This window comes from Gossypium raimondii, chromosome 3 (assembly GCF_025698545.1).
Source record: "Gossypium raimondii isolate GPD5lz chromosome 3, ASM2569854v1, whole genome shotgun sequence".
Taxonomy (NCBI): Eukaryota; Viridiplantae; Streptophyta; class Magnoliopsida; order Malvales; family Malvaceae; genus Gossypium; species Gossypium raimondii.
The window spans coordinates 1,981,042-2,008,333 of record NC_068567.1 but is presented as its reverse complement, the minus strand read 5'-3'; the positions used below and the strand labels follow the sequence as shown (position 1 = coordinate 2,008,333).

The 27,292-nt window shown below is 31.5% G+C and overlaps 2 protein-coding genes and 1 pseudogene across 2 annotated transcripts; all 3 read right to left on the bottom strand.

The window, feature by feature from the left end:
• Nucleotides 1–16,102: 16,102 nt before the first annotated feature.
• LOC105796448 (uncharacterized) lies at nt 16,103–18,402 on the bottom strand. Its single transcript, XM_012626166.2, has 2 exons — nt 18,176–18,402; nt 16,103–17,514 (listed from the first exon to the last, which is right to left on the bottom strand). Exon 2 carries the CDS (start codon nt 17,508–17,510, stop codon nt 16,455–16,457), a length of 1,056 nt encoding a protein of 351 aa, XP_012481620.1. The 5' UTR covers nt 17,511–17,514; nt 18,176–18,402; the 3' UTR covers nt 16,103–16,454.
• On the bottom strand, nt 17,714–18,328 carry LOC105796450 (uncharacterized). Its single transcript, XM_012626169.2, has one exon. It carries the CDS (start codon nt 18,326–18,328, stop codon nt 17,714–17,716), a length of 615 nt encoding a protein of 204 aa, XP_012481623.1.
• A 3,400-nt stretch (nt 18,403–21,802) lies between the features above and the next one.
• LOC105795586 (benzyl alcohol O-benzoyltransferase-like) lies at nt 21,803–27,048 on the bottom strand (annotated as a pseudogene).
• Nucleotides 27,049–27,292: the final 244 nt, after the last annotated feature.

Sequence of the window (27,292 nt, the reverse complement as noted above, 5' to 3'; positions counted from 1 at the left end):
AAAAGGGAAAATTGAGATTTTAAAGCTTCAAGTTAATTGGTAAGCTAAATTTAGCCCTTTTCTCTTCATTTTGATGTTTTAGAAGCTTTAAAACAAAGTTTTGTTGAAGTTAAGTGGAGGTTATGGAAGTTCATAGGTTTTGAACATGATTCATTTTGAACAAGTTGTTAAATTAGGGTTTAGTTGATAGAATTTCTAGTTAGAATAGATAAAAGAATGGTTTGTAAACTAAGTTGTAAGTTTTACATAGTTGGGATTAAGTTACAAAAGCTTTAAATTAGGGTTTATGTTGAATAAATGATGGAATTGAGGATTTATTTGATAGAGTTTCTAGTTAGAGTTGATACAAGGATTAAATTGTGAAGTAAGCTACAAGTTTTGAATTTTAGGGATTAAATTGGGGAAAATTCGAAATTAGTGAAAATGCTGAAAATTTTGTAGATAAAATTTAGTTTAGAAGAAATTTGAATAGAAATAGAGTGTGAATTAAATTAGAAAAGTAGATAAATTTAGTTAGGATTAAATTGGAATCAAAGTCTAAATTAGATAGAAATTTTATTATTATTAATTTATGTTGTAATTAATGGTGTAAATTATTATTATTTTCATAGCTAACAAGGAACTCAAAGCATCGGCACACAAAGGAAAGGAGAAGGTTATTGAGGAATAATCGAGTAAATTCGGGTTTGTATTACTATAATTCAAGTTATTTATTATTAAATGCTAAATTTTAATTTATATGTGTCTAGTAAATGAAATGTGAGGTAAGTATTAATATTAGTATTGATATTATTATTATTATTATTATTATTATTATTATTATTATTATGAGTGGGAATTAAATTGAATAGTTGATATGAATTAATATTTGAATTGTTTGTTGATTGAAAGCGGGAAATGAATTTAAATCGAATTGTGAATGGTATTAAATTGTATGGAAATGTATTGAGTTGTGAAAGTGTGTGAATTTGTGAAATAATTATTGATTGAAAGGTGGAAAAATGATTGAATTGAAAGTGTGAGAAATTGTGATTGAATTGAGAATATATGTGATTTAAATACCCTATTAACTAGTCGGGCTGAGTCGGATATAGTTGGCATGCCATAGGATTGGAAGAGTTCAGGGATACTTCGACCTCGAGTCGATGAGACACTGGGTGTCACTATATTTCTTCGGATAGATTCGATGAGGTACTGGGTACCAACTTTCTTCGGCTTTGCCGATGAGACACTGGGTGTCAACTATTGCTTCGAACTATCTCGATGAGGCACTGGGTGCCATTCGGTGTGTTTGGTTGGATCCGTATCCGCCAAAGTCCGAGTTTTGTTAATAGGGTAAATAATGAAATGATAAACCGAACGAGTTGGTCAACGAGCTATTGAAATGATATGAAAAAAAAAAGTTGAATTGTGAATTGAAATGTGAAATGAGATTGAGAAATGAACCTAAGGTTCATGATTTGTTCAAACTCAAATTGTGGATATACGATATTGGTTGATGAATTGCTATTGTTGAAATATTGAATTTAAATTGTATATACGAATTATGCATTACATGTTTATTATTGTTATAATTTGAATTATGGTAATACCATCGAGTATGAAATACTCAACAGACGGTTGTTTCCGCATGCAGTCGATAGGAGTCAAAGGTCCTGCTCAAAGATCCAGATCAATCCCGACTTCAAAGATAATTTTGGTGATGTATATTTCTTTTGATAATGTGGCATGTACATAGGATGTGTATAAAGGTTGTTATGTTTTAATATAAATGGTAAAAAAATGTTAGTATTAAAAGTTTATGAATTATTATGAAAGAAGTTTATCTATTTTGATTTATTTATTACCTTGTTAAATTTTAAATTGATATTATGTTGATTGAGTTTGATTAGAAGTAATTAGAATAGAAAATGTGAATGTGGAATGAATTGGTTGATTTGGTTATATTTGGAAAAGATATAGTTTTAATTGCAGGTGGTTCTATGTAAAAATAAGCAGAAATGCTGCCGAAATTTTTATAAAATTTATATAAAAAAAAAGAGAGAGATGAAGTCAATTGGTAAACAAACATATGAATTTATGATTTTATTTCAATATGATTGTTAGTTATTTAAGAATTTTTGTAAACTGTCTGATATGTCCGGTAATGCCTCATAACCCTGTTCCGGCGATGGTTCGGGGTTAGGGGGTGTTACAAGAATACAAAAAACCTGTGCCTTGCTTGATGCCTCTGGCTCTCGAGTCTCAGAGGCGGAGAAAGTTGAAATTATCCTTGTAGGTCTTCCACCGGAGTTCAATGTCGTGATTACGTTAGCATCTTTTTCATCTGAACCCTTGCCATTTCAGCAACTCGTTGACGTACTACTCGAGTATGAGAATCGACAGTCACGAGAGCTTTCAGAGGTACCGATCCATGTTAATCTTGCAGAGTCTGTTCCATCGCTATTAATGGTGAAGTCGGTTCGTGGTGGCCGTATTTTGGATAGTGGTCGTGGTATAGGGTTTCGCTCCCAAATTCAGTGCCAAATATGCGGCCGATTTGGGCATTTAGCCCAGCGATGCTATTATCGCTACAATCGTGATTTTGATGGTCTGACGTCCATGGCTAGGCCGTCAACTCCGGCTACTGGCCTATCGTTTCAGTCACTGTCACGTGCTCCTGATGGTTTCGCTGGCTTCTTGACAGTGCCAACTGATTTTGTTGAAGGAGTTTGTATTACACCTCACTTGCATCGATTCACCTCTAGGGTTTCTAACCCATTTGCTAATAATGGTGATAGATTTGGGCGCATGGATGGGTTCGATTTGCATGTTGGGTTTGAACGTTTCACTCCTCAATTTGTGTCTAGGTTAGATTCACAGTTTGGGCCGCATGCTGCTGATCTTGGGCCTAATACTGCTGCTAGTAGACCGAATGTGTAACAGCCCAATTTTCAGTAGTGTCAGAATAGTTATTTGAGATCACTAAATCCGATGAAAAAGTTAGAAAATTTATTAATTAATAATTATAAGTTAAGCGTGATTTTAGAAATATTTCTAAAATTAGTAAATTTTGTGATTTAAAATAAATTATTAGGTAAATTGGGTAAAAAACGAGGTATTGAGACCTCGATATTATAAACTAAGTCGTAAATATTTTTATAAATATTTACGAAGTGTCATTAGGGTAGTATTAAAGTTTCGTTAAGAAATTTTAGTGTTTCGATGGTTAATTGATTAAAAGAATCTAATTAAAAATAGATTTCGGGACTCCGTTCCGATAAATCGACTTGTAAATATTTATTATAAATATTTAAGAATTTAGTTGTGTAGTTAATTAGGTGAATTTGACTTAATTAGGAGTTATTGTAAAAAAGGACTAAATTGAAGTAAGGTGAAAGTTGAATAATAGATTAAAGAAAAGTTAAAAGGGCCAAATAGGCAATTATGCCTTTTTCTAAAGTTGAGTCGGCATATGCATGATAAAAATCTTAGATTTTTTAAGTATATTATTATTTTATTATATTGTAAATTATATTAATTATATTATATTATTATATTTCAAATAAACAAAATTCTTGACAAGTGCATGGTGTATATGATGACATGTGGAAAAATGAAATACATATATATTAGTAATGATTACATATTTACTTATTATTTAAGTAAGTAATATTATATTATTATTTTATTGTTATTATATTAAACTAATTAAATAAAAGAAATAAAAGATAGAAAAAGGAATAGAAACAGAATTGGCAAACGAAACAGAGAAGGAAAGAAGGAAAGGAAAGAAAAAGAAAAAAAAGGAAGGAAAGGAAGAAAATTTGGGATTTCAAGATTCCAAGCTCAATTGGTAAGTCATTTTCTTATAATTTTGAGTTTTGGTATTCTAGAACAAAGTATTATTGGATTTATGTTGAAATTTGAGAAGTTATTATATTTCTAGATATTGATTATGTTGAATAAATGAAAGAATTAGGGGTTAAATTGATTAAATTTCAAGTTAGAAGTTAGTAAAAGGTTGATTTGTAAAATAAATTATAGGCTTTGAATTAAAAGGGACTAAATTGAGAGAATTTCGAAATTAGGAATTTATGGTGAAAATGAAAAGTTAAAATGAGTTTATGGTAAGAATTAAGAGAGAATATGGAGTTAGATTGGGAAAATAAAATTAGTATTGATAAGGGATTAAATTAGAATTTAGGTAAAGTTTAGGTATAAATGGAACTATTTTGATGAAATTGTGTATTAATAATTTTAATTGTTTAATTACGTAGCTAATGTCGTGCAAGAGTCATTGTCCAATAAAGGAAAGGAGAAGATGAATAAGGAGTGACTCGAGAAAATTTACGGTTAGTATTACCATAATTCAATTTAATTATTAATTGTTAAAATTTAAATTAATATACATGATAAGCAAATTGAAGTAAGTATCATGATTGAATTGAATGATAAATACGTATTGATATTGAATTTATTAATAGCAATTGTTGAATTTTGAATAATATGTTTAGTAAATAAAAATAAGGTGGATATCGATATTGAATTAAATGATATTGAATCGTATGTGAATTGAATGAAATTAAAATGAAGTATGAATATGTATGAGCATTTGATGGTATACTGATTGGAAGGTGAAAAATGTATTGAATTAAATTGTGATTAAATTGGAATTGAAAGTATGAGAAAGTGATTGAATTGAAATGTGATTCGAATACCCTATTAACTTATCGGACTAGATTGGATACAAATGGCATGCCATAGGATTTGTGATGTGATGAGGAGATTTGTAGCTCGGCCGAGAAGATGATTATGTTATTATATGCTTCGGTTTATCCGAAGAAGCATTTAATGCCTTATTGGTGTGTTTGGGAGGATATGATATATTGGTGTGTTATGGAGGATTTATATTTATTTTGGGTGTGTTTTGGTTGGATATTGTGGTGTGTTTGGGTGGAATCCGCGTATCTGTCAGAGTCCGAGTCAAGTTAATAGGGGTAAATGAATAATTTTGATAATATAAATTTTATTGAATGATCTTGAATATGAATCAAAAAGAGATATTAAATTGAGATATAGAAAATGAAATGTATGAACCATGGGTTCAAGAAATAGATAATGATATAGTTCATGAAGTGGTTTTGGTAGTATAAGATAATGTAAAAATCTAAGTGAAGAAAAGCAAATTAAAATAGCTATTGTTGAGAAATGAGAAGTGAAAATAAAATGATTTGAAATAGTGAAATAGTATGTGAATTTAATTGAATACAAGTTATTGAAATTTATTTAGGATTTAATGAATAAATTGAGTGTTAAAAGATTATAAGTGTAAATTGATTATAAATGAACGAATCAATTAAAAGATAATTATTATTATTATTATTGTTGTTGAAACAAGTTGATTTAATGTATTAAATGTTTATTGAAAGATTAATGGTATAAATTGAATTAAGAAATAATGTATGAGTTAATTTGAATACAATTTTATAAAATTAGTTATTATAATTGTTGTTGAAAAATCCAATAAAAATTTAGATAGAGAAATAAGGTATGAATACAATTAAATATAAGATTGAAACATTGCTTATTGTTATTAATTATCAAGTTGATTTAAAGTACGAGATAATTAATGAATAATTGTAGACATAAATTTAAATGTCTATAATTTATCGATTAATGTTATTAATTTGAATTATGGTAATACCACTGAGTATTCCTATACTCAGCGTACGGTTGTCTCCGTGCGCTGGTTAGTAGAAAGCCAGTGTCCGGTCCAGCATCCAGAGCAATCCCGACCTCAGATAAATTTTAGTGATGTGCCTTTCTTTTGATATTGTGGCATGTATTTAGGTAATGTATTAATTAAAGTATGATATGTATGTTATTTATTTGTGAATTAGTGATAAGTTATCCGATATGTCCGGTAATGCTTCGTAACCCAATTCCGGCGACGGATACGGGTTGGGGGTGTTACAAAATGCATATGGCCCTGGTCTACACATGTATGATAGGCCTTCTAGTCTCCATTATGAGTTTGGGCCGCAAACAAATAATGTTTCCAAACTTTCCTAAATAACCAAATTTAAATATATGCATAATCCCAAATGGTACCAAATATACCATTCTAACAAAAATCAATATGATAAGACCACGTATATATATACATCAAAATATACCAAATACAAGCCACTTAAGTGGCTAATTTCAACAAAACACTTATATGCCAACATAGGCCAATTTAACCTATACATGCCATTATAACCGGAATTAATTTACTAAAAGTACCAAAAAAGCCGATGAATAGTGTGATATAGCTCCGACAAGTTTCCAACCCGAACGAGCTTTCAAATCACTATAAAACACAGAAAATAACACAGGGTAAGTATTTAAGCTTAGTAAGTTCATATAATAAAGAAATTGACTTACCATTTAATCAAATTTAAGGTATGCATACAAAACATATCCAAACCAATTTGGCCAAAAGCCTAAACACATATCCTCAATATGTTAGCCATGTAAAATACATATAATAGCCAATAAACATGGATGAACATAATCACTAAACAAGTTTCATATACATGTATCATCCATTTCATGTTTCAATAAATCATGTAATATCATTTCCATGTATTTCATGTATATACTTGTAATAGTTCGTATCAAGCTCATATTGTCTCATAACAGAACATTGCCCATTGAACAATTTAAAATATCATTGGATACATGGGTAGTACACATTAGGTGTACTAAATTGTAATCCGTCAATTCATATACATATATGCTTATACGAGCTATAAATCAATAAGCTCATACGAGCTGAGAATCGGTAAGCTCTCATGAGCTGTAAATCAAGAAGCTCATACGAGCTGTGGTGTGTCTGCAACACATGCAAGACTCCAACCAAATCGGTAACCCTAATAACATGTCATTTGTATCCTATGAATTCTCAAGGTTCAAACAGGAATAAAAAATCATCGGATATGCAACCGGTATTTATACATGAAAATTATATGAATCACATACATATAATTCAATTTACCTTAAATTTCACAAAATTTACCATAAATTTATCACCTTTTTTCAATTTAGCCACTAATTGATAATTTCACCAAAATTCTTTTTACAAAAGTTGTTTATCTAACAACAACCATTCATTTTCTATCATCAAACTTCAAAATTCATGCATATTTATCAATGACAAAACCCTAATACTTTAACGATTTTGCAAATTAATCCCCGAGCTAGCTAGATTAAGCTACGACGATCTCGAAAACATAGAAATCATCAAAAATGAGACAAAAATGCATACCTAATTGAGCAAAATAAGCTTGCCGAAATTTCAAGCTTCCATGGCTAGTTTTTTTTTTTTTGGTGGAAGATGATGATAATAGATGATAATAGTTTATTTTATTTAATTTATTATAACTTTAATCACTAATTTTCAAAATTAACCTTAATAATTCATTCAAATTCCAATGATGACTATTCATGCTTATCCACTAACAACTTTAATAGCTAATTACCATATAAGGACCTCCAATTTAAAATTCTATAGCTATTTAATACCTTTAGCTATTAGAACTAAACTTTTACACTTTACTTAATTTAGTCCTTTTATCAAATTAAGCATAAAAACAAGAAAATTTCTTAACTAAATTCTTATATGGTATTTCTATCATATTGTAGACCATAAAATAATAATATGTAACACTCCTAACCCGAATCCATCACTAAAACAGGGTTATAGAGTATTACCAGAGTTTTCAAATTAATTATCAGACATTCCATTTCATCTAGCATTCATATTTAAAACCAATCAACATTAATGAGCCAATGTTGGCCAAATTAATTTATACATGCCAATATAACCAGAATCAAATCATCCAAAATTACCGATAGAACCAATGGATAGTGTGATATATCTTTGACAAGCTTCCAACCCAATCGAGCTTCCGATAATCTGTAGGATAAATAAAAATAAACAAATACGTAAGCAATGAATGCTTAGTAAGCTCGTGTAGTCTTTAATCATATAAGTTCATTTAAAATATGAAGTTTATACATATCAAGAATAATCCAATATTAATACCATAATACTCATGAAGCTATATTCATCAACTCACAAGGTGAATAAATCCACAGTATCACTTAAACATATTATCCCAAGCTTAGTAGGATTTTATATAACTTTAACTCTTCATAAATTCTTTATTTTCATTTGCATTTCTTTAATTTCCATGCTTATTCCATATACGTGACACACAAGTCATAACATATCATTCAACCACAGTAACAAGATAATGCATTTAACCAAAGTCTTTTTTGAATTGATCACATGATAAGTCATTTCATAAGAAATTGCATAATCTAAACCTTACCACTTTTTAGTGAGCGCTAACATATTTTCACTTAAATACTTTCCAATTCAATGCATTATATAAATAATCATAATACCATTCAATCAATAGCTTGGCACTTGCCTAAGCATCAAGCAACAACACTGGTTAGTGTACTTGCACACATTACATATAAACTCATCATGCATAATTTTCTTGTATCAACATATTAAAGATAATCATACATTTACATGCCATGATACGTATCGTTCTCTTGTCGTTTCTTCATAGGCATATATCATTCATTTTATTATTTCGATATTTCATGTACCATCATTTTCATGAATTTCGCGTACATACTGGTAATAATTCATTTCAAACTCATATTATCTCACTTCAGAATTTTACCCGTTATATCATTTAAATATCAATGGTTACATTTATTTTAGATCAATACCAATAATAATCTATAAATCTTTCAATTCAATAATATAATTATTTTACCGTTTCTTTTTGAATCGAGGAACGACTTACAGATATGAGTACATCGTTCTTTGGTGCCATAGTCCAACTATGGTCTTGCACATATAAACAGTAAACACTGCCATGGTCCGACCATGGTCTTAAGTTCATAGTGCCATAACCCAGTTATGGACTTATCCGTCAATTCATCCTCTGCCACAGAACGATTGTACTTAATCCCGCGTTCAATTCAAATTGAGTATTAAATTCGATAATATAGTTCCAATAATAATTCATTTATCAATATTTATAATTCAATTTGGTTTTCATTTGTTAACAGCATATACTATTACATTGAGCCTTTATTTATCTCATGAACAATTAGTTCATGCTTTCTATTCATATTTTCATATTCAATTCACATTTTCAAATTATATTCTACAATCACGTTTATTTTCAATGGCTCAACTGTTTCATTTCATTTGATTTAACTTTTCATTTAATTACCCCTACTAACAAACCCGGGCTTTGGCGGATACACGGATCTAACCAAACACACAAATACGGCACATTGTGCCTAAAACGGTAAATAGTACCTAAACAGTAATCAATAACGGTAGCAGTAACAGTATTTAGTACACAAAGTGCTGAATCAGAACATTAATCAGATAATTTCGACACACAAAGTGTCGAATCCAGAATAAGAATAGTAATGTGATTTAACACACAAAGTGTCAAATCGGTAACAGTAACAGTAGTCAGTATATAAATGCCTGATCAGTAAGCCAACAAAAACCCGTACTCTTCCATATCCTATGGCATGCCAACTATATCCAACTAGCCCGACTAGTTAATAGGGTATTTAATTCACTTTTCAATACAATTTCCATCTTAGTTCAGTATCAATTATAATTCCTTATTTCAATCAGTTTCATAGTATTGCAATAATTCATTACTTCAGTAATTTCACAGTTCAATGCAGTACACATAACAATATTCAGTATTCCATAATTCAGTTCAGTATCAATCTAAATTTCAATACCCAATCATAAATTTTCATTTTACTAAACACATATTTCTTATTCAATTCAATTTGCTAAATTCAGTTCAATACTAACAAATATACATATATATTATTCATCACCAAATAATATTCACTTTAATCAAAATTGTACAGAATATAGTTTATACGAACTTACCGGGCTACATTGCGTAAATACCATAATTCGGGGACATTTTGGTAATTTTCTATTTTCCTCAATTTTCACCCAATCTTGATCTAAATTAATATTTCATTCAATTTATTAATTTAAATAATAAACAATCCATTTCATGCAATTTGATCTTTTTGATATTTTTACAAAATTACCCCTAAAGATTTACTTTTTATTCAATTTAGTCCTTTAACCCAAATCATGCAAATAAACCATTTTTAATGCAAATCCATGCTAATAGAATATTTATATATTTATTTTCCTCCTCCTCCTCTCCATTCCACATCCTTGATTTATATAACATGATTATAAATAACATTATCTATGATTTCACTATTTAATTATAAATTTATTCAAAGCTATCCACTTGAGTCATAGTCACTAAATTATTTATATCATAAGCTACGAAACTCCAAATTAAGATCCACTAAATTTATATGAAACTAGACTCACATATATTCTTACCATAATATTTTTAGAATTTATGGTTTAGCCAATAAATACAGTTTATTCTTTAAAGTCACCTCTGTTCTATTATGTAATAGTTTCGACCCTTCTTTACTAAAAATTAATTATCTCCTTGTACGAGATTCAAATAATGTTTTTGTTTGCTTCTATTGAAAATAGACTCATTCAGGATTTTCAACATATAAATTTAAGCTCATAATTATTTTTCTTCAATTTTGATGATTTTCCAAACTCAGAATAGGGAACCCAAATTCATTCTGACCTTGTCTCACAAAATTTATTATATCTCATGATTTAAAATTTCATTACTTACATTGTTTCTTCTATGAGAAACTAGACTCAATAAGCTTTAATTCTATGTTTGTTCATCCTCTAATTCAATTTATACGATTTTTGGTGAATTTTCAAAATCAGACTACTACTGCAATGTCAAAACTATTTTAGTGTAAATGTTGATAACTAAATTTATAACACCATCCTTTCCTTTCTCTTCAATATTTTCCATCACTTCCTCTTATTTCCTTCACTAACATATCAAGAACATAAAACCTTATATAATAAAACCCTACATTAACATCAATTTCATACTTTTTCAATAATATCAAACTCAAAAATATATTGAAATCTTGATGTTCTTACCTTGTGCTATTGATTTCAATCTTTAACTTAAATTTCTCTCTCCGCCACTTCTATTTCTTGAATTTAACTTGATATTCTGGCTCCCCATAGTCTCCTTATTATTTTTCTCTCTTGGAAGCTATGAAAATTTTTTTGATTTCTAAGTGAAATTAGTAAATTTTTGGTAAAATGACCAAATTGTAAATAAAGCAAAACTTTCTTTCTTCTCTTCTCTTCTCTTCTCTTCTAACATGAAATGCATGAAAATATGATGAATTCTCTTTATCTTTCCTCCCTTTTATATTAATCATTTAATAATAAAATTGTAACAGCCCAATTCTGGGCCTAGTCAGAACAGTGGTTTCGGGACCACAAATCCAATGAGGGAAATATTATTATCATTATATTTTTATGGTCTAAAATTTCACGGGAAAGTTTTGAAAAAATTTCGTTCGAAAATTTCGACGTTTGGGCATTCAATTTAGTCAGAAGGACTAAATTGTAAAAAGAGCAAAAGTTGAGTTCTACATGTTAGAAGTGTCTAATTGTTATGAAATTATAAATTGGGCATCCTTATGTGGTAATTAGACCATTAGTTAATTGATGGACAAAAATAGACATAAGAAATGGGTGAAATATATATTTTTTTAAATGGGGCCATTTTAGTCATTTAGTAATAAAAAGAATTAAAAAGGGGAAAAAGATGGCAAAATGTGCTCATCTTCTCCATGGTGAACTAAATCAGTAAGGGGGAAGCCATAGTTAGGGTTTTTAAGCTTCCAAGCTCAATAGTAAGTGATTCCAAGCCCCGTTTTTAATGTTCTTTACGTTTTTGGAGTCCCGATAACTTAATTTACCTTATTCTACTAATAATTTAACCTAGGGTTTATATTTGGAAAAATACCCATAGGTGAAAAGTGTTTATTTTTCTGTTTTATGGTGGAATATGAAGCTATAAATTATGTTAAACAACTTTTGCTAAGCGATTTTAAACGAAAACGGATAAATTGACATAATCGGTAAAAATACCTAATGTTCAAAAGTGTGTGTTAGAGTGAGAATTTGATGTTGTCATAGAAGGGAAAAATGTTCAGCATGTCATAAAACATAAGAAAAAGAGATGAAGTTTAATTTTCGAGCTTAGGGACAAAAGTGTAAATATACAAAAGTTTGGAGGCAAAATTATAATTTTGCAAAAAGTTGGGTGGAGGACTATTTTATTAAATGTGAACATTAAATGAGTTAAATTTGCTATTATAGATCAAGAAAGACGAGAAGACTACCTCAAACGGGGAAAAGAGAAGATAGTGGAGTAAATTATAAAATTACGATATTTTACACCGAGGTAAGTAAACATGTGAATTAATGCATTATTTTGATAATATTGAATATTTGTTGAGATTTAATTGAACATAGAATAATTACTTGGCAAAGATTCTAAAAATGTGGTTAAGTGAGGAAATGTGGTAAAGTGTTGAAAAACACGGTTTCCGGTTGAACAATCGGAATAGGCCGGATTACATTGAATAAAAAGGGGGTTGCTACGTGTTGATTCCCCCTAAGGGTTGCTAAGTGCTGATTCCACCGTATTTTAAATGTGAATGGGGTTGCTAAGTGCTGATTCCCCCAAGGGGTTGCTAAGCGCTGATTCCCCGATTCATTGGTGGTTGCTAAGCGCTGATTCCACCGTATTTTAAATGTGAAGGGGGATTGCTAAGTGATGATTCCCCGATTCATTGGTAGTTGCTAAGTGCTGATTCCACCGTATTTTAAATGTGAAAAGGGTTGCTAAGTGCTGATTCCCCGAATTACTGGTGGTTGCTAATTGCTGAATCCACCGACAACAGATAATATTCTGAGTGTTCAACAAGGAAATTGGAAAGGTGAATAATTATATATGGTGGACAAGTTTATGAGAGGAATATTGGGTTTGATACATAATCAACCCATGTATAAGATGGGAGGAAGTATCAAAAATACAAAAGAACAATTTTAAATACCAAACTGTTTTGAATAATAACAGTTGGGAAACTTTGAAAAATCACCATAAATGGTGGCAAATGAATTAGAAGTTGAGCAATATATGAAATTGAATCTGAATGAGTCTATTTTCACATGAAAGAAAAATGGGATGCAAAATAGTTGTATATTTGGGGATATTTGAATTTTATTGAGACAGTGTTGGATTGATTTTGAAATTCCCTGTTCCAACTTTGGAAAATCACCAAAAATTTTACAAAAATAATTAAGGTCTAAAATTTATATTCTTAGATTCCTTTATGTGTCTATTTTTAATAGAAACAAACGAGAACATTGTTTGAATTTTTTACAGGGAGTTAAGTAAATTTGAGTAAAGGGAGGTCAGAATTGTCGGGCAGTGAAACAAGGGAAGTTTAAAGAATAAACTATACTAATTGAAAAAACAAAAATTCTGAAAATTATATGGTTGAAATTTATATGAGTCTAGTTTTGGGAAAAATTTACAGAACTTAATTTGGAGCTCTGCAGCTCCCGATAAAAATAAATTAGCATCTGTGATGCAGAAGGACAGCTTGCTGGAAATTAAATGAACATTGAAATTTATGTGCGATTTAAATGATGTTGCTATGAAATCATGTGAGAAATTTATTTATTTGTCATATGTTTACTTACTAAGCTATATGCTTACTCGTTTTTTTTCCCTTGATTAGAGTGATATCAATTAGCTCGGAACTTGGACGACGTCAGATAATCATCCACACTATCATCACCTTTTTGGGTATTTTGCAACTAATATTTTGGAAACATGGCATGTATAGACGACTTTATGTATTACGACCTAAATATGTATATGTAGTATTGTTCGGTTTAAAATGTTGGTGTTTATTAATGGATAAATTATGTTTGAATATATAAATGTAATTGGTTGGAAATATTGAGGCTGTTTGAAATTATGTTTGGAAATTTGCAGGGGATTTATGTAAAAATAAGCAGAAATGCTGCCGAAATTTTTATTAAAAAAAATTAGTAATACCTCATACTCTATTCCGTCAAGGAATACGGGCAAGGGGTGTTACAAAAATAATACTAAAAATCTTAATAAAATATTAATTAAATAACATTTATCTAATTAATTAATTAAAAATATCACCAACATCATCATTACCTTCTAGAATTCTCTCTCTCTAATTGACTATTTTGCCCTTTATAATCTTTTAAAATTTCATCCTTAGTCATCACTTAATTTGATAAAATTGCAATTTAGTCCCTCAAAATTCTTCACCTTCTCAATTTGCTCCTAATTCATCCATTTTCATTAGTTTCTTGATTATTCCACCTTTAAAATATTTGCACTATCGGTCCTTCAACTTTTTCATATTTACACTTTATCCCCTTAATTTTTTAGTATTTACTCTTGGTCAACAAAACTTTTCTCACTTTTACGAATTAGTCATTTCTTGCATTAATATGTCATAATATACTTCCCAATGTTGACATAAATCAAAATTTCTCTTTTTGTCACTTTATTTCCTTATTTTACTATATCAAGGACTGTAGTAATTTTCAGGGTATTACATAATAAAATAAATTTTTTGACTTTGAATTTGTGGTCCCAAAACCACTGTTCCTATTTCACAAAAAAGGGGATATTATAAGGTCAACAGGTTAGGCTTGACACGATACCGTTTTGGGACTTTTGGAACCTGGCCAAAATGACACCGTTTGGTAATGCCTATATAAGTCCATTTTTTTTTGAAAACTTCATTTCAGATTAGGTTTTTTAAAAAAAAATTAAGCCCTCTTTTTTTCTCTCGTCCCTCCCTTCGGCCTCGTTGGGGTCATCAGAAGTTCATTGTGGCCACCAATCATCGGTGATTTGGCGAACTGCCGCCTCCAATGGCTGAGTTTAAAAATTGCCTTTTTAGCCCTTTTTAACCCTCTAAGATCCCGATTTGAAATAAAACTACGAAACCCTAAGAGATTTTTTAAGAAACCTTTTGGTTTCTTGATTTCTTGAAGGGTCGCTTTTATTTTCTCATCTGACAAAACTCCGACGAGACTGCCTTTCATCGGAGACAGTGGCCTCGGCCTCGCACGGCGAAAAATGAATCAGCATAGGTGAGAAATAATAAATTTTTTATTTATATTTGGAAAAAATAATATAGATAAAACGAACTACCTTTTTTAAACTTGTTGCTTTTTTTTTTTTTGTATTTGATTTTCTCTCTTTCGAATCTTACAATAGTTTGCCTTTTATAGCCATTTTAATTACAATATTTCTTTTTTCTTTTTTGCTTCTGCTTTGCTTTCTTCTTCTATGCTTCTGCTGTTCTTTGTTCTTTTGTTTTGTAGACGGTGGTGGCAAGGTCAACGGTGGAGAGAGAGCCACGCCTTTGTCATTTTGGTGCAATGGTGGCAGAAGAGGCGTTAGGCCTCGGGCGGTGAACCTACCGACGTGGCATGAGGAGCGGGGCTAAAGGGATTAGGGTTTTGCTGTTAGTTTAGGATAGTTGGGCTATTGGGCTTTGGGTTATTGGGTATTAGATTTAGCAAATGGATTTGGCTATTGGGCTCTTTTTTATTTGGGCTACCCTATTTTTGTAAATGGATTTGGACTTTTTATTTTTAGTTTTATTTTGGGCCCGATGAATTTAGGCCACTACAACAACCATAAGCTCAATTTGACAAAAAATCAATTTATCCTACCGTAAAGTTTTATTATCTCATTTAATAAAAAGTTTGGTATATTTTTAAAACAGTTTTTAATCCGTAAATAATAGATTATACATTCAACGACCATATATATAAAGAATGATGGTGTTAGATATACGTTGTTTTTGGTCATATTATGGCATTAAATTTATTATTTAGTAAAGAAATTACATAGAAAGTTGTGATATAAGAAAGTAAAAAGACAAGCATCCACAACAAATAGATATGCTAAACCTAATTTGAATGTGCAGCAAAAGAGAGAAAAAATTTCACAAAAAATTGTATTTTCAACTAAACTTATGTAAAGAAACAAAGAGAAGCATCCAGCAACACCTTTATTATTGTAAGTACAATCACACTCTCAAATTCTAAGAAATTCTAAAATCAATAATCAAACACCAATGCAAATCCAACTTCACAAGTTTCAGTTTTGGATTATTACATGACATTTATTTAAAACTTAAAAAGTTGAAAAAACCAAATTACAATAATAACAACAACTAACACCACAAGTAACACGGCAAATATCAAATCCTGTTTTCCACTCTTGAGTTTACCTGTAAATAAAGTGGTGTTTCAATCCAACCCATAGAGAAATGGGTTTCACACAATTCCAGTGGACAATATATTTGCACTCCGACTTGGAGCATTCAAGAGCCACATCTTCACAAGGCTCACTGCATTAATCACAATTAGGGTAGTAATACTTCTTCTTCACAATGGTGAGTGGGTGTGAATGATTTGTTCCTTCATAGATGTTCCCGAGTTTGAGGAATGGATAGTTTCTTCTAAGAACACAACCAACATGAGCAGAAGTATCGCATGTTGCACAATGATAAAACCAATGATTTGGATCTCGACTATTTTCACAGATATCACAATGATGACTTTTTGAATAACTGTTATCATCATGATCCATGAGTGAAAGAAGATGCTCATCGCATTTGTGACGAGCTTTAATTGGAAGTGAAAAACATCCAAGATCTAGCACAAAATTGCAATCCTTACAACAAAATACCCTCACATTAGCCTTACCACAAGCATTGCATTTCTCATGTTGCCTTCTGTAGTAAAAGAGGGGGTGTTTATGTTTCAAACTTGTTCGAGCACCAGGAGTAAGAGCAATCACACATCGGAGACATATATTTGTCTTACATCCACAACATTCATAAGCAAAGGCATTAGATATTAGCCAACATTCTGCACACCCAAAAACCTTGTCTGAAATAAGGGCGAGAGGCTCTTGGCAATAATGATACCAAACATTCATCATCTTAGGTAACTCGGCACACGTTTTGTGAAGAAAAAAAACACATTCTGAACAGTAGTAACATGGATCCGTGATTGGCAGCATACACCCGTTGCAACTATTTCCATATCCTCCATCAAAGGGACCTAACATTAGATTATGCATATGCTTGAAATGCTTTATTTTTGTAGCTTCTCCAGCATCGTTCCTCTCAATAACAATGATGGAACTTTCATTAGGCATCTCATCTTCATTTTCTAGTGAAACTAGTGAATATAAGCCTTTATCCTCTGTCACACAACGCACATGGAATGTAATATTGCAATGTGAACAACAATAACTACCATGCTTTGGATTGACTTCATTATGACAAATGATGCAGTCTGAACTTCTAACTTCATCTGGAAGGAAATATTTGTGAAAAAGGCGATGATCATGCCACTTGCTTTTGATGATACGTGCCAATGTAGTGCACCTTTTATGGACCATAATGCTGCATGTAGAACATGTATAGGCAACGTAAATTCCTTCAATACCACACGCATCACAAATGTACGGCACTCGTCTCAAAAGTCGAGTGAATGTGTGTTGATGGCTTTTGTCTTCAACAGCAAGATCAAGTGGTAGTGATAAACATTCTATGTGACATGCAAGCTTACAATATGTACAATGATAAATTAAATCCTCTTGGGCTAGTTTCTTTGCATATCTTGCAAGAAAGTCTCTCCATTGTTAAATTGTAAAACAAGAGGATGTTGGCAATGGTACGTAAAATTCAATTTGAGAGGAAGCTTCGCACATTTCTCATGTAAATTAAATCCAAAATCTGGAGAAAAATGTGTATAATTTGCTAATGGTTCGCAACACCCAAAGCACATGGCAACATAATCACCATTTTCAGTGGAAATCAATGGATCATGAAGGGCAACATGGTCAAGCTCTTTCAAATTATTCTCAGCAATATTAAATGTAAACAAAACACATTTAATATGAAAGTCCAATTCGCAAGAGCAATGATAAACAAACTTATTATCCTCTTTATGACAAAAATCACAAATGTAGTGTCCAAATGAATAAGGTGCAGTCTGCATAAGAAGAAGAGGATGGTCGAGATGAAAAGGGTGATTAAGCTCCAAAGGTGCCTCGGCACATACCTTGTGAAGATAAAACCCACAATCCTGGGCACAGCTAAAACATGGAGTTGACACCTTCTCTCCACACCTTGAGCAGTTAGCTACAATCGGCTGATGTTCATTCAAAAGAAGAAGCAAGGGATGTCGGTGACCATAATTCTGTGACTCCTCCATTTCTCCTTCCTCTTTGGTTTTTTCCGTCGACGTAGCAAGAAAAAAACAGAAAGTGAATGTTGGAAGTAATTGCTTTAATTCTGTCCTTGCTTTCATACTTTATTTTAGTGGGTTTCTTTTATTTGTTTATATTTTCTTAACTCTCTTTTTTAATTATTTTCTTAAAAAGTTTAGTAAACTAGAAGACAAACAATTATTGTAAAATTATGAGTGTATTTTAAATAATATTTCAAAATATTATATATTATTTATTACATGGCTTTTGTTATATGGCTTCCACTTTTCTCTTTTTATAATTCAATCTTAATTTATAAAAGCTAAGAATGGGATGTAATGGATTTGGGTGGCTTCTACTTTAATTATTTAATTTGACAACAATGGATAAAATTAAAAGAATAATACCAAATTTTCACTTTATTCCTTGCTTTGCTTTGTGGATTACACAATGAATATTGATATCCAATCTTTTGGTATTGTTGTGTATCAAGAAATTACATGTCACAAATTTAAACCTCTAATTATGAGTTTCACAAAAGAAAAGTATGTGTGAAACCATTTTTAAATATATTTTCAATTTTTCTGGTAATTCCATGATAGTCAAAGTAAAGCGAATATTTGAAAAGAAAGACTCCAAATCTATCTTCGTATATTTCTTTTAGTGAGTTTCTTTAGACTACATTGATACTTTGCTTGAGTGGACAAGTTTTTTACAAATGTTACTTCAATTAGGTTTGATACTTTGTTTGAATGAGTTCATCTACCAAAGACTTTTTTTAATATCAATACAATATTAGAGGATTGAGAAGGAGATTACAGAGTTTAAATCACATCGATATCGACAAGAATTTTAATCACTACTCTAAATATATCCAACTCTACGAAAAATAAGTTAAAAAACAATAAACTATTCCAGAATATAAATAAACTATTAACAAAAACAATATAGAACATCGTTTTATATATTTTTAGTGGGATGAGATAAAGTAACTTAGATTCCTTAACAGTGTTAGCCAAATTTGCCCATCAACCCACCAATTGGAGAAGGAAGCTAGAGACAGGTTGGTTTTGACATATGCAACAATGAGTTAACCTCTTAAACAACTGTTCAAATCCAAACTTGTCTTCTAAATTTTGGGCCAAGTAGAAGGAAAGGTTTGGGGTTGCAAGGTTTGTACTTTGTACCGATCATCTATGTCCTCAAGTTAGAATGGATATGCATAAGATGACTTAATCAATCAAACTATGTAATGCACAAGGCACAATCTTTCTGTACTTCTGTCCCCACCAAGCAACCCTTATATGGTACACCAATTGTACCTGAACAACTTTCTCACAACGTTTATAAAGACAATTGTATTACAAATTATATCCTATATCAATTTAGACTAATACTTCACACTTTAAACACATGATATTAACATTACCATCACTAGTTAACAATCAATATCAACCTAAACACACAAGCAAGCAATTTAGCAAACATTATAGGATATTTTAGAATTTAGAGAACACAAATTGATAACCCGAACCAGGCCCATTCTTGACATTTTTGGGCCCTGAGCGAAACATTAAATTGGGCATTTTAAAAAAATTATAAAATATAATACAATAAAAGCTGAAATTTTTTTTTGGACCTAGGAGAAAATTTGAAACCCTAGGCATTTAATTATTTAATTTCAATCTGAAAAAATTTTCCCTATATTAAAAACTGGAAAAAAAGAATTTTAGGCTCCTTTCAACTTTGGGCCTTGAACGACTACATTCGCAAACAATTCCAGTCGGGCCTGACCGAAACTATAATGACTTCAACTCTGATCAATCCTCAACCACCTTCAATTTTTCTTTAGCTTTGGAACTTTTTAGCAACTTATTTCCTCTCTAAGACACATTCAAAACATTGAAACTAATAAGATTAATGTAAACTAAACGTCTTAAAACCTTAAAAAAACGCTACCTAAAAGGATTCCCATTTGAGTATAGAAATAATATTAAATCACTACATTTATTTTTAAAAGTTTCTAATAATTTGTCATAATATAATTTTATTGTCTTGCTGGAGAAAGGGAAAATAACACGATTCCATTATGTTTGAATAATTGTGGTTTAACAAAAAACCAAATTCAATAAAAATTGGACCAAAAAAGAATTTAACACTATAATTCTAATTGATTTTCGATTAATTTTTCCTCAACCTTACTACTCTCAGTACTCATCCTTACACTATTACATAGAATTATTCATCTTACCCTCAATTTGTTAGTGTTTAAACATGTTGTCCAATTCATTGCCAAACCTGATAAAGGATGAGAAGGATGAACGAGGAAGCGGATCGTAAAGTTTGTCAAAGTCGCGGATTTGACTTAGGGCTCTAGACGTTCGGAAAGAAACTTGGATTTTGACAAAACCTAAAATGAAATTAAATTCAAGTCAGATAAAACAATTAAAATAAATAACTAAAATAAAATAATAAATCATAGATTAAGGAAGCTAATAAAGAAGATAAATGGAAAGATAGAACGTGGCGTGTAGAAGTCCTAAGAAGCCTTGGAAACACAAAGGATCCACAACCCCCTTCAAGCGGCTCTAATTTCCCCTCCAGGATAGAAACCTTGGCAAGAAAAAATTTGAAGATGATCCTCACAATTTAAAAAGATTGTTAAAACTCTTCTAAAAGAAACTCGAAAGAAATTCTTGAAAAGAAAAACCCAGAGAGAATTTATTAACTCAAAAGAGAAATAAAATAATAATGAATTGTCTGAGTTGTGTACAATGCAAAGGCCTATATATAGGCTAGCTAAATAAATCTAAATAAAACTCTTAAGTATACTAGAACTCTAATTTAATCTAAACAAGAAGTAGTTTAAACTAAATTTTCTTGTTAACATAAAACTCTTAAATAACTTAAAATGCTTAATAATTATAAAAAATTTGGAATAAAATAATAATAAAATAATAAGATTTGACAAATATAATATTGGGCTCATATATAATAAAAATTAAGTCTAAAACCCGAACCTAATATGATTTAAACTCGAATTAAAAGCCCAAAATTCGTAATTTCCGTCATAATCCCGTTTAGAAATTCTGCTCGTGCAGTCTTCAATAAAAAGGTTATTACTTGAGCTCCCGAACTCAAAATCGAGTGATTCAAAATGAGTTTCGAAGGTAAGAGATAGATCTTCAAACGCCATGAGACATCTCAACCCAAACATGCCAGGATTCCATCCAAAAAGTCATCGCAATTCTGGTGATTTCTCAAGCCTAAAAATTGGCAGTTTTGATGATTGGAATCTAATAAATTTCACCCCATTCGTGCATGTATCATTCTCCCTTTCCTCAAAAAGATTCGTCCTCAAATCTTGTCTTTGATCGAGTCCTAATTTGATTTGCTTAGCCTTTGACATTGTTGTTGGGCCTTGAGGTTGTGTGAACCCATCACATTTATGGGTCAGAAATTGTGCCTTAAGACCCATATCAAAACCTTTCAATGGCTGGAGCTAGTAAACAAATTGGTACCAAAGTTCCAACTTCTCCTTTCTTAGTCTTAGTTGGTATGAAAAAAGTTGATCATTCCAATGGCTTTTGTTAGCCCTTCAAACACTACCTTACCCCATTCAAAATCGACATCTTCTAATTTGATGTTTGTTATCGGTTATCACATACGACTCGACATCATCCGAAAAATAGAGTCGTTTACCCCTAATCACAATTAAAGCTGCCAATGATTTCAGATATTTCTCTGTCATACTTGCCTTTGCTTGCTTTATTAATTCCACTATATAGCCTAATGGATTGTGACAAAGATTTTTAACTGTTGTTATTGCTGCTGGGGAGACACAAGCATTCCCATAATATCACGATGGCAATGGAGGATAAAGTTTAGAATGTACCTCTTTGGTAGGGTCAAGATTTAAAGTAATGGTTTGATAGTGCCATATGCAAGCTGTTAAGAGTTCGAACTTGGTGCAATTCGAAGGTGGAGAGGGAGGAGCCTACGAAGAAATGAAACTTCAACAGGGCTAAAGAAAAAGGAATGTTCAACTATGTTGTTCGATGGCGAGGCTGGTGTGTCGTTGAAAGCACAAAAAATAATCTATCCCTAAGAAATAACGAAAAGAATAGTATAAGGAAATTAGGGTCAAATCCTCAAGAACTAGATCGCTACAACTTTTTGTTCCCCAAAATCCTGGGCACTGTCGTGCCCAAGAAAAACGTCTGACATGGAAAAAAATAAAAAAAAACCAAAATTAAAAATATTGACAAGTTGAAATTGACTAAATTAAAATTGCAATTGTAAATAGAGACAAAGTTGAGGGAAGGGGTTTTTTTATTTGAGGGATTCTAGCCTCCGGTTATCTCAATCCTTCTTTGGTTCAATCATAGCTGTAATACCCAATTTTAGCCCGGGCCCAAATAAATAAAAGTGTCCAGTCCATTTAAAAACCGAATTTACGAGACCCAATTACATTAGCCCAAATACCCTTGGCCCAATACACCAGGCCCAAACCCTAGCCCAACTATAATGTAGCCCTTAACAGCACATGTGAAAAAACCCTAGCCTCCCTTGCATCAGCAGCGCCGCAGACATCGGGCTACTTCGTGCGTGTGTGCTAGCGGTTATCGCCTCTACGCACGATATGCACGTCTTCCTTCCGGTATGCACCTACAACGAACCACAGGATAACAAGCAGGAGAGGATTTGTATTTATGATTATGAGTTTTCGGTATGGGGGTCGATGGTAAACTGTTTGAGGAAAGACTAAAAAGTGTAAAAGGGACCAAAATTTTGGATTGAAGAATAGAAAGAAAAGAAAAAGCTGATTTTCAAGGTGATTTTCTTCATTTTTTATTTGTTTTCTCTGTTATTGTTTTCGTTTTTTTTTTTGGGTGTGCAAAACAGAAATAAAGAGGAAGAGAAGAAAGAAAGCTTACCTTGGCACTCAGATCTGCTCCAACGGGGTTCAAAAAAACCTAACTCGATGAGTATCCGGCCACCGATCGCGGTGGAGCCGTGGTGGAAGGACTGACGGCGGCGGCCTAAAAGATTTGAAACCCTAGCAGAGGAGGCTAGGGTTGATTTGCTTTTGAAGAGTAGCAGAAAATGAAAATTTTAACAAAAAAAAAAGGTTTTATAAGGGATCAAAATGGCGCCGTTTTGAGCCTTTGATTCCAGCGACCAAAACGGCGCCGTATTAACCATGCCTGTGTGCGACCCGATCCGACCCGGGGAGGATCCGAGCATTTCTTCAAAATGGGCCATTTGCGCAATTGGTCCCTTTTCTTTTACAATGCTTTTAAATTAAATTATTTATTTCTTCTAAATTTCGCCCCATGTTTTATAATTGTTTCAATTTAGTCTGTGTTGCTGCGCAGTTTTTAGAGGAAGGGATTAATTTCCCTTTTGGTCCTCTCTTGTTAACTACGTGTTCTATTTGATCCATTGGTGTTTTGTTTTGTTTAGATTTGCCCCTTGAATTTTCATTTATTTTGTTTTTAATCCTTAATCTGTCATTTTATTAATTATTATTATTATTATTATTATTATTATTATTATTATTATTATTATACCTATAGATATACACGCATATGTGTTTTATAAAATATATATGTATATATTTTAAATGTTTTAAATACATATACATATTTTATTATTATATTATTATTTTATTTTCATAGTTTTTATATGTATGTATATACATTTATATTTTATAATATTTATACATTGTCCATATTTTATAATCTATATATATGTTTATACATTCTTTATAATATGTACATATATATTTATACTCTATTCAAAACTTATAAATATATTTTCTGTTTTCTTTTATTTACCAATATATTATGCTTATATATTTTGTGTAAATGCATGAATATATTTTAATATATTTTATTATTGTTTTATTTTCATGATTTTGTATTCATATATATATGCATCAACATTTTATAGTACGTATGCATCTTTTATATTTTATATCCATACACACATTTTCAAAATTCACCTATATATATATATATATATCGTATACATGTATAATTTAAATTAAAATATTTGTTTCATATTGCATTGTTTTTTAACACATTTTTTTAAATACATTTTGATTTTGTCAGAACATTAAAATCATTTTTTTTATGATTCAAAGGTTCTCAAAATAAAAAACGATATTCAAAGTTAGGGATTTTTGAGGAAAATTGAGCCCTAACGTATTGGGTTCCGATTTTCTTTGTTAATTCCAAATAACCGAGAATATTCGTTATTTAAAATTTATAAGCAAAAATTATTTTCGGGAATTCAATATGTTATGTCCTAACGCATTGGGCATGACATATAACATATAGCTTCCTCGAAATGAAGATTTTCTTTAAAAAATTAAAAAGCGATATTCAAAGTTCGGGAGTTTTGAGAAATTGTACCCTAATGTATTGGGTCTCGATTTCTTTATCTAACTTGAACATTTGATTATCCGTTTCAGATTTCAACATTAAATAATCAAATTCGGTACCGATTTTGGGCGTTACGAGGGTGCTAACCCTTCCTCGTGCGTAACTGACTCCCGAACCCATTTTCTCAAATTTCGTAGACCAAATTTGTTTTTTAAGGTGGGCCGATCACACCTAAATCACAGATCGGTGGCGACTCCAGTTTTATTTTTAAAGTCGGCAACTAAATTTTTGTTTTCAAAAAATGGTTTCGACAATAGGCTTTAGGTGATCCTTCTCATGACCGAATTATAAGCCAGTTATAGTGGAAGAGGACGCCTACGACCACCAACTCCACTTAGGTTATAGCCATATAATCTAGAGAAACCTGACTCTAGCCAACCGTCAATTTTGTGGGACCGTCTTATACTAGATCATTGCTTCTCAATGGTGAATGCCACGCCATTTCGTCTCTTGGGCTTGACAACCTCTGGCGTTGTAAGTTAGCAAACCAACTGTGCAACTTTCCTAAAACATACAAAGTGGCCGTTTTTTGCACAAGTTAAAAATATTACTTTTGGAAGGATATGGACAGAAGCGTCAATCCTGTAATGCGAAGAAATGATGAATACTCATTGAGAAGGGCTAAGTGCGAGTTCTAAGCCTCAAGAACTCTTTTGGAGGAGTTTTGATAATCTTGACTAGATGAGTTTAATGACTCATGACAAAAGGCTAAGAGTTGTAGGGGGAAGGAGTAAGGAGGTTTTTATAGAAGTGATGAGTGAATATTTATATCACTCCATCCCCTATAGTACAAAAAAACCTAATTTATTCCTATTTAAACTCTAGATGATAATGTTTAAAAGATATAATTTTAAATTAAATCTAAACAATATCATAATAATCCTAACAATAATCCTAAAAGTAAAATTCAAATTTAAATAAAGTTTTATGTTCATAAATCTCTTCTTTGAAATTTTGACCTAAGTCTTCTACACTTTGTATTTTCGGCGCAATTTCATTCCTATTTCTTATGCACCCATTTTGTTTTTAAATTCACGCTTTTTGCCCCCAAATTTTCTTTTGTCGTCAATTTAGTCCCTACAAGATAAAAAAAACCATAAACAACCTAAATTAGTAGGATCGTACTCAAAATATATATGCAATTAACACATAAAAGTATGTCATTTTAGAGTATTATCAGAGGCGTTGGTGGTGGTGGTAGCAACTTTCACTTCGTCATATTAAGGGTGGGTGAATGTGACTCGTGGTGGGTCTCGAGCATTTAAAAGATGCCTTTCCCATACAGGAGGGATAGAGGGGATGTCTGCACCACGTGCCATTTCGCCAACAGCGGACATGAATTGCTTTAGGCCGGTGGCGTCGCTCATGACATGATTGAGGCAGACATCGAATATGAAACCATCACATTTCAATTGTGTTACCTATTAACATATAAACTAATACCAATTAATAAAAAACACATTAAAAAAACAACAAAACTAGAAAAAGATTGAATTGCATGTGTAAATGTTAAGAGTTAAATTTTTAGAATCAAGACTAAATTGATAAAAAAAATATAAATATTTAAGATTAAATTACTATTATGTCAATTTTAAAAATTGCTACCGTTATTCAACTAAAGACAAAAAAAGACAAAATTGAAAGATTAGCTCAGTGTTTCTACATATTTCCCTGTTAGACAATTGATGATCGGTGTCATCCATGAGCCAGGGGTTTTGATGTAATTTATGTCTCATGATAGCTCGTAATCAATTTCCCCCAATGTCCAACCTCCAAGGTGTAAGCCATTTTGGAAAGCGTGTCTACCTGCTAGTTCTTAGCATGTGGTATTTGTGTGATGGTGATTTACTGTATATCTTGCATTCGTTCTTGCAGGGCCTTGTGATAAGCCATCAATGTGTTGCCTTTCACCTCGTATTCTCTTTTTGAGTTGTTTAAATACCAGTTGGGAATCGACAAAAACTTGCAAATACTGTACATCGAGGGAATGAGCCAAGACAAGTCCGGCCAGCAAAGCTCCATAATCCACTGCGTCATTGGTTGCAGAAAAGGCTAATGAGAGGCAGTAGTGATATCCATGCCCTATGGGGTCAGTCAGGATTATTTATGCTCTTGATCCTTTTTTCACAGATCATACGGTCTGTGCATAAAGTTAACAATTGTTCAGTGTTTACAAATTCAGCTATAGCATTAGTTTCTTGATCCATAGTGGTCCGTGAATCCTGCAAGTGTTTTTTGCGAAGTTTCACTCTGCTACAAAGTCCGTAGTGGTCCATAGGAACACATTGGTGTTATTACAGAAAAGGCTACCAGCTGATTCCTTCATTTGGCAGTGAGGTGAGCATTAATGTTCATGGCCGAATCAACTTGAGTGGGGTCTAAATAGATGAGTTTTATTTTCTGCTTTCTGCTCTGCTTGTTTGTCCTCTTTGTAACTTAAGTCGTGTAGAGTAAGTTGATCTGTGTCCATATAATATTCTTTCCCTTTTAAAGTAGAATCAATTGTTCAATCTGTCATAG

Coding starts and splice junctions, on each gene's coding strand:
- LOC105796448 (XM_012626166.2), bottom strand. CDS start 17,510: ATGGTCCATAAAAGGTGCACTACATTGGCACGTATCATCAAAAGCAAG.
- LOC105796450 (XM_012626169.2), bottom strand. CDS start 18,328: ATGGAGGAGTCACAGAATTATGGTCACCGACATCCCTTGCTTCTTCTT.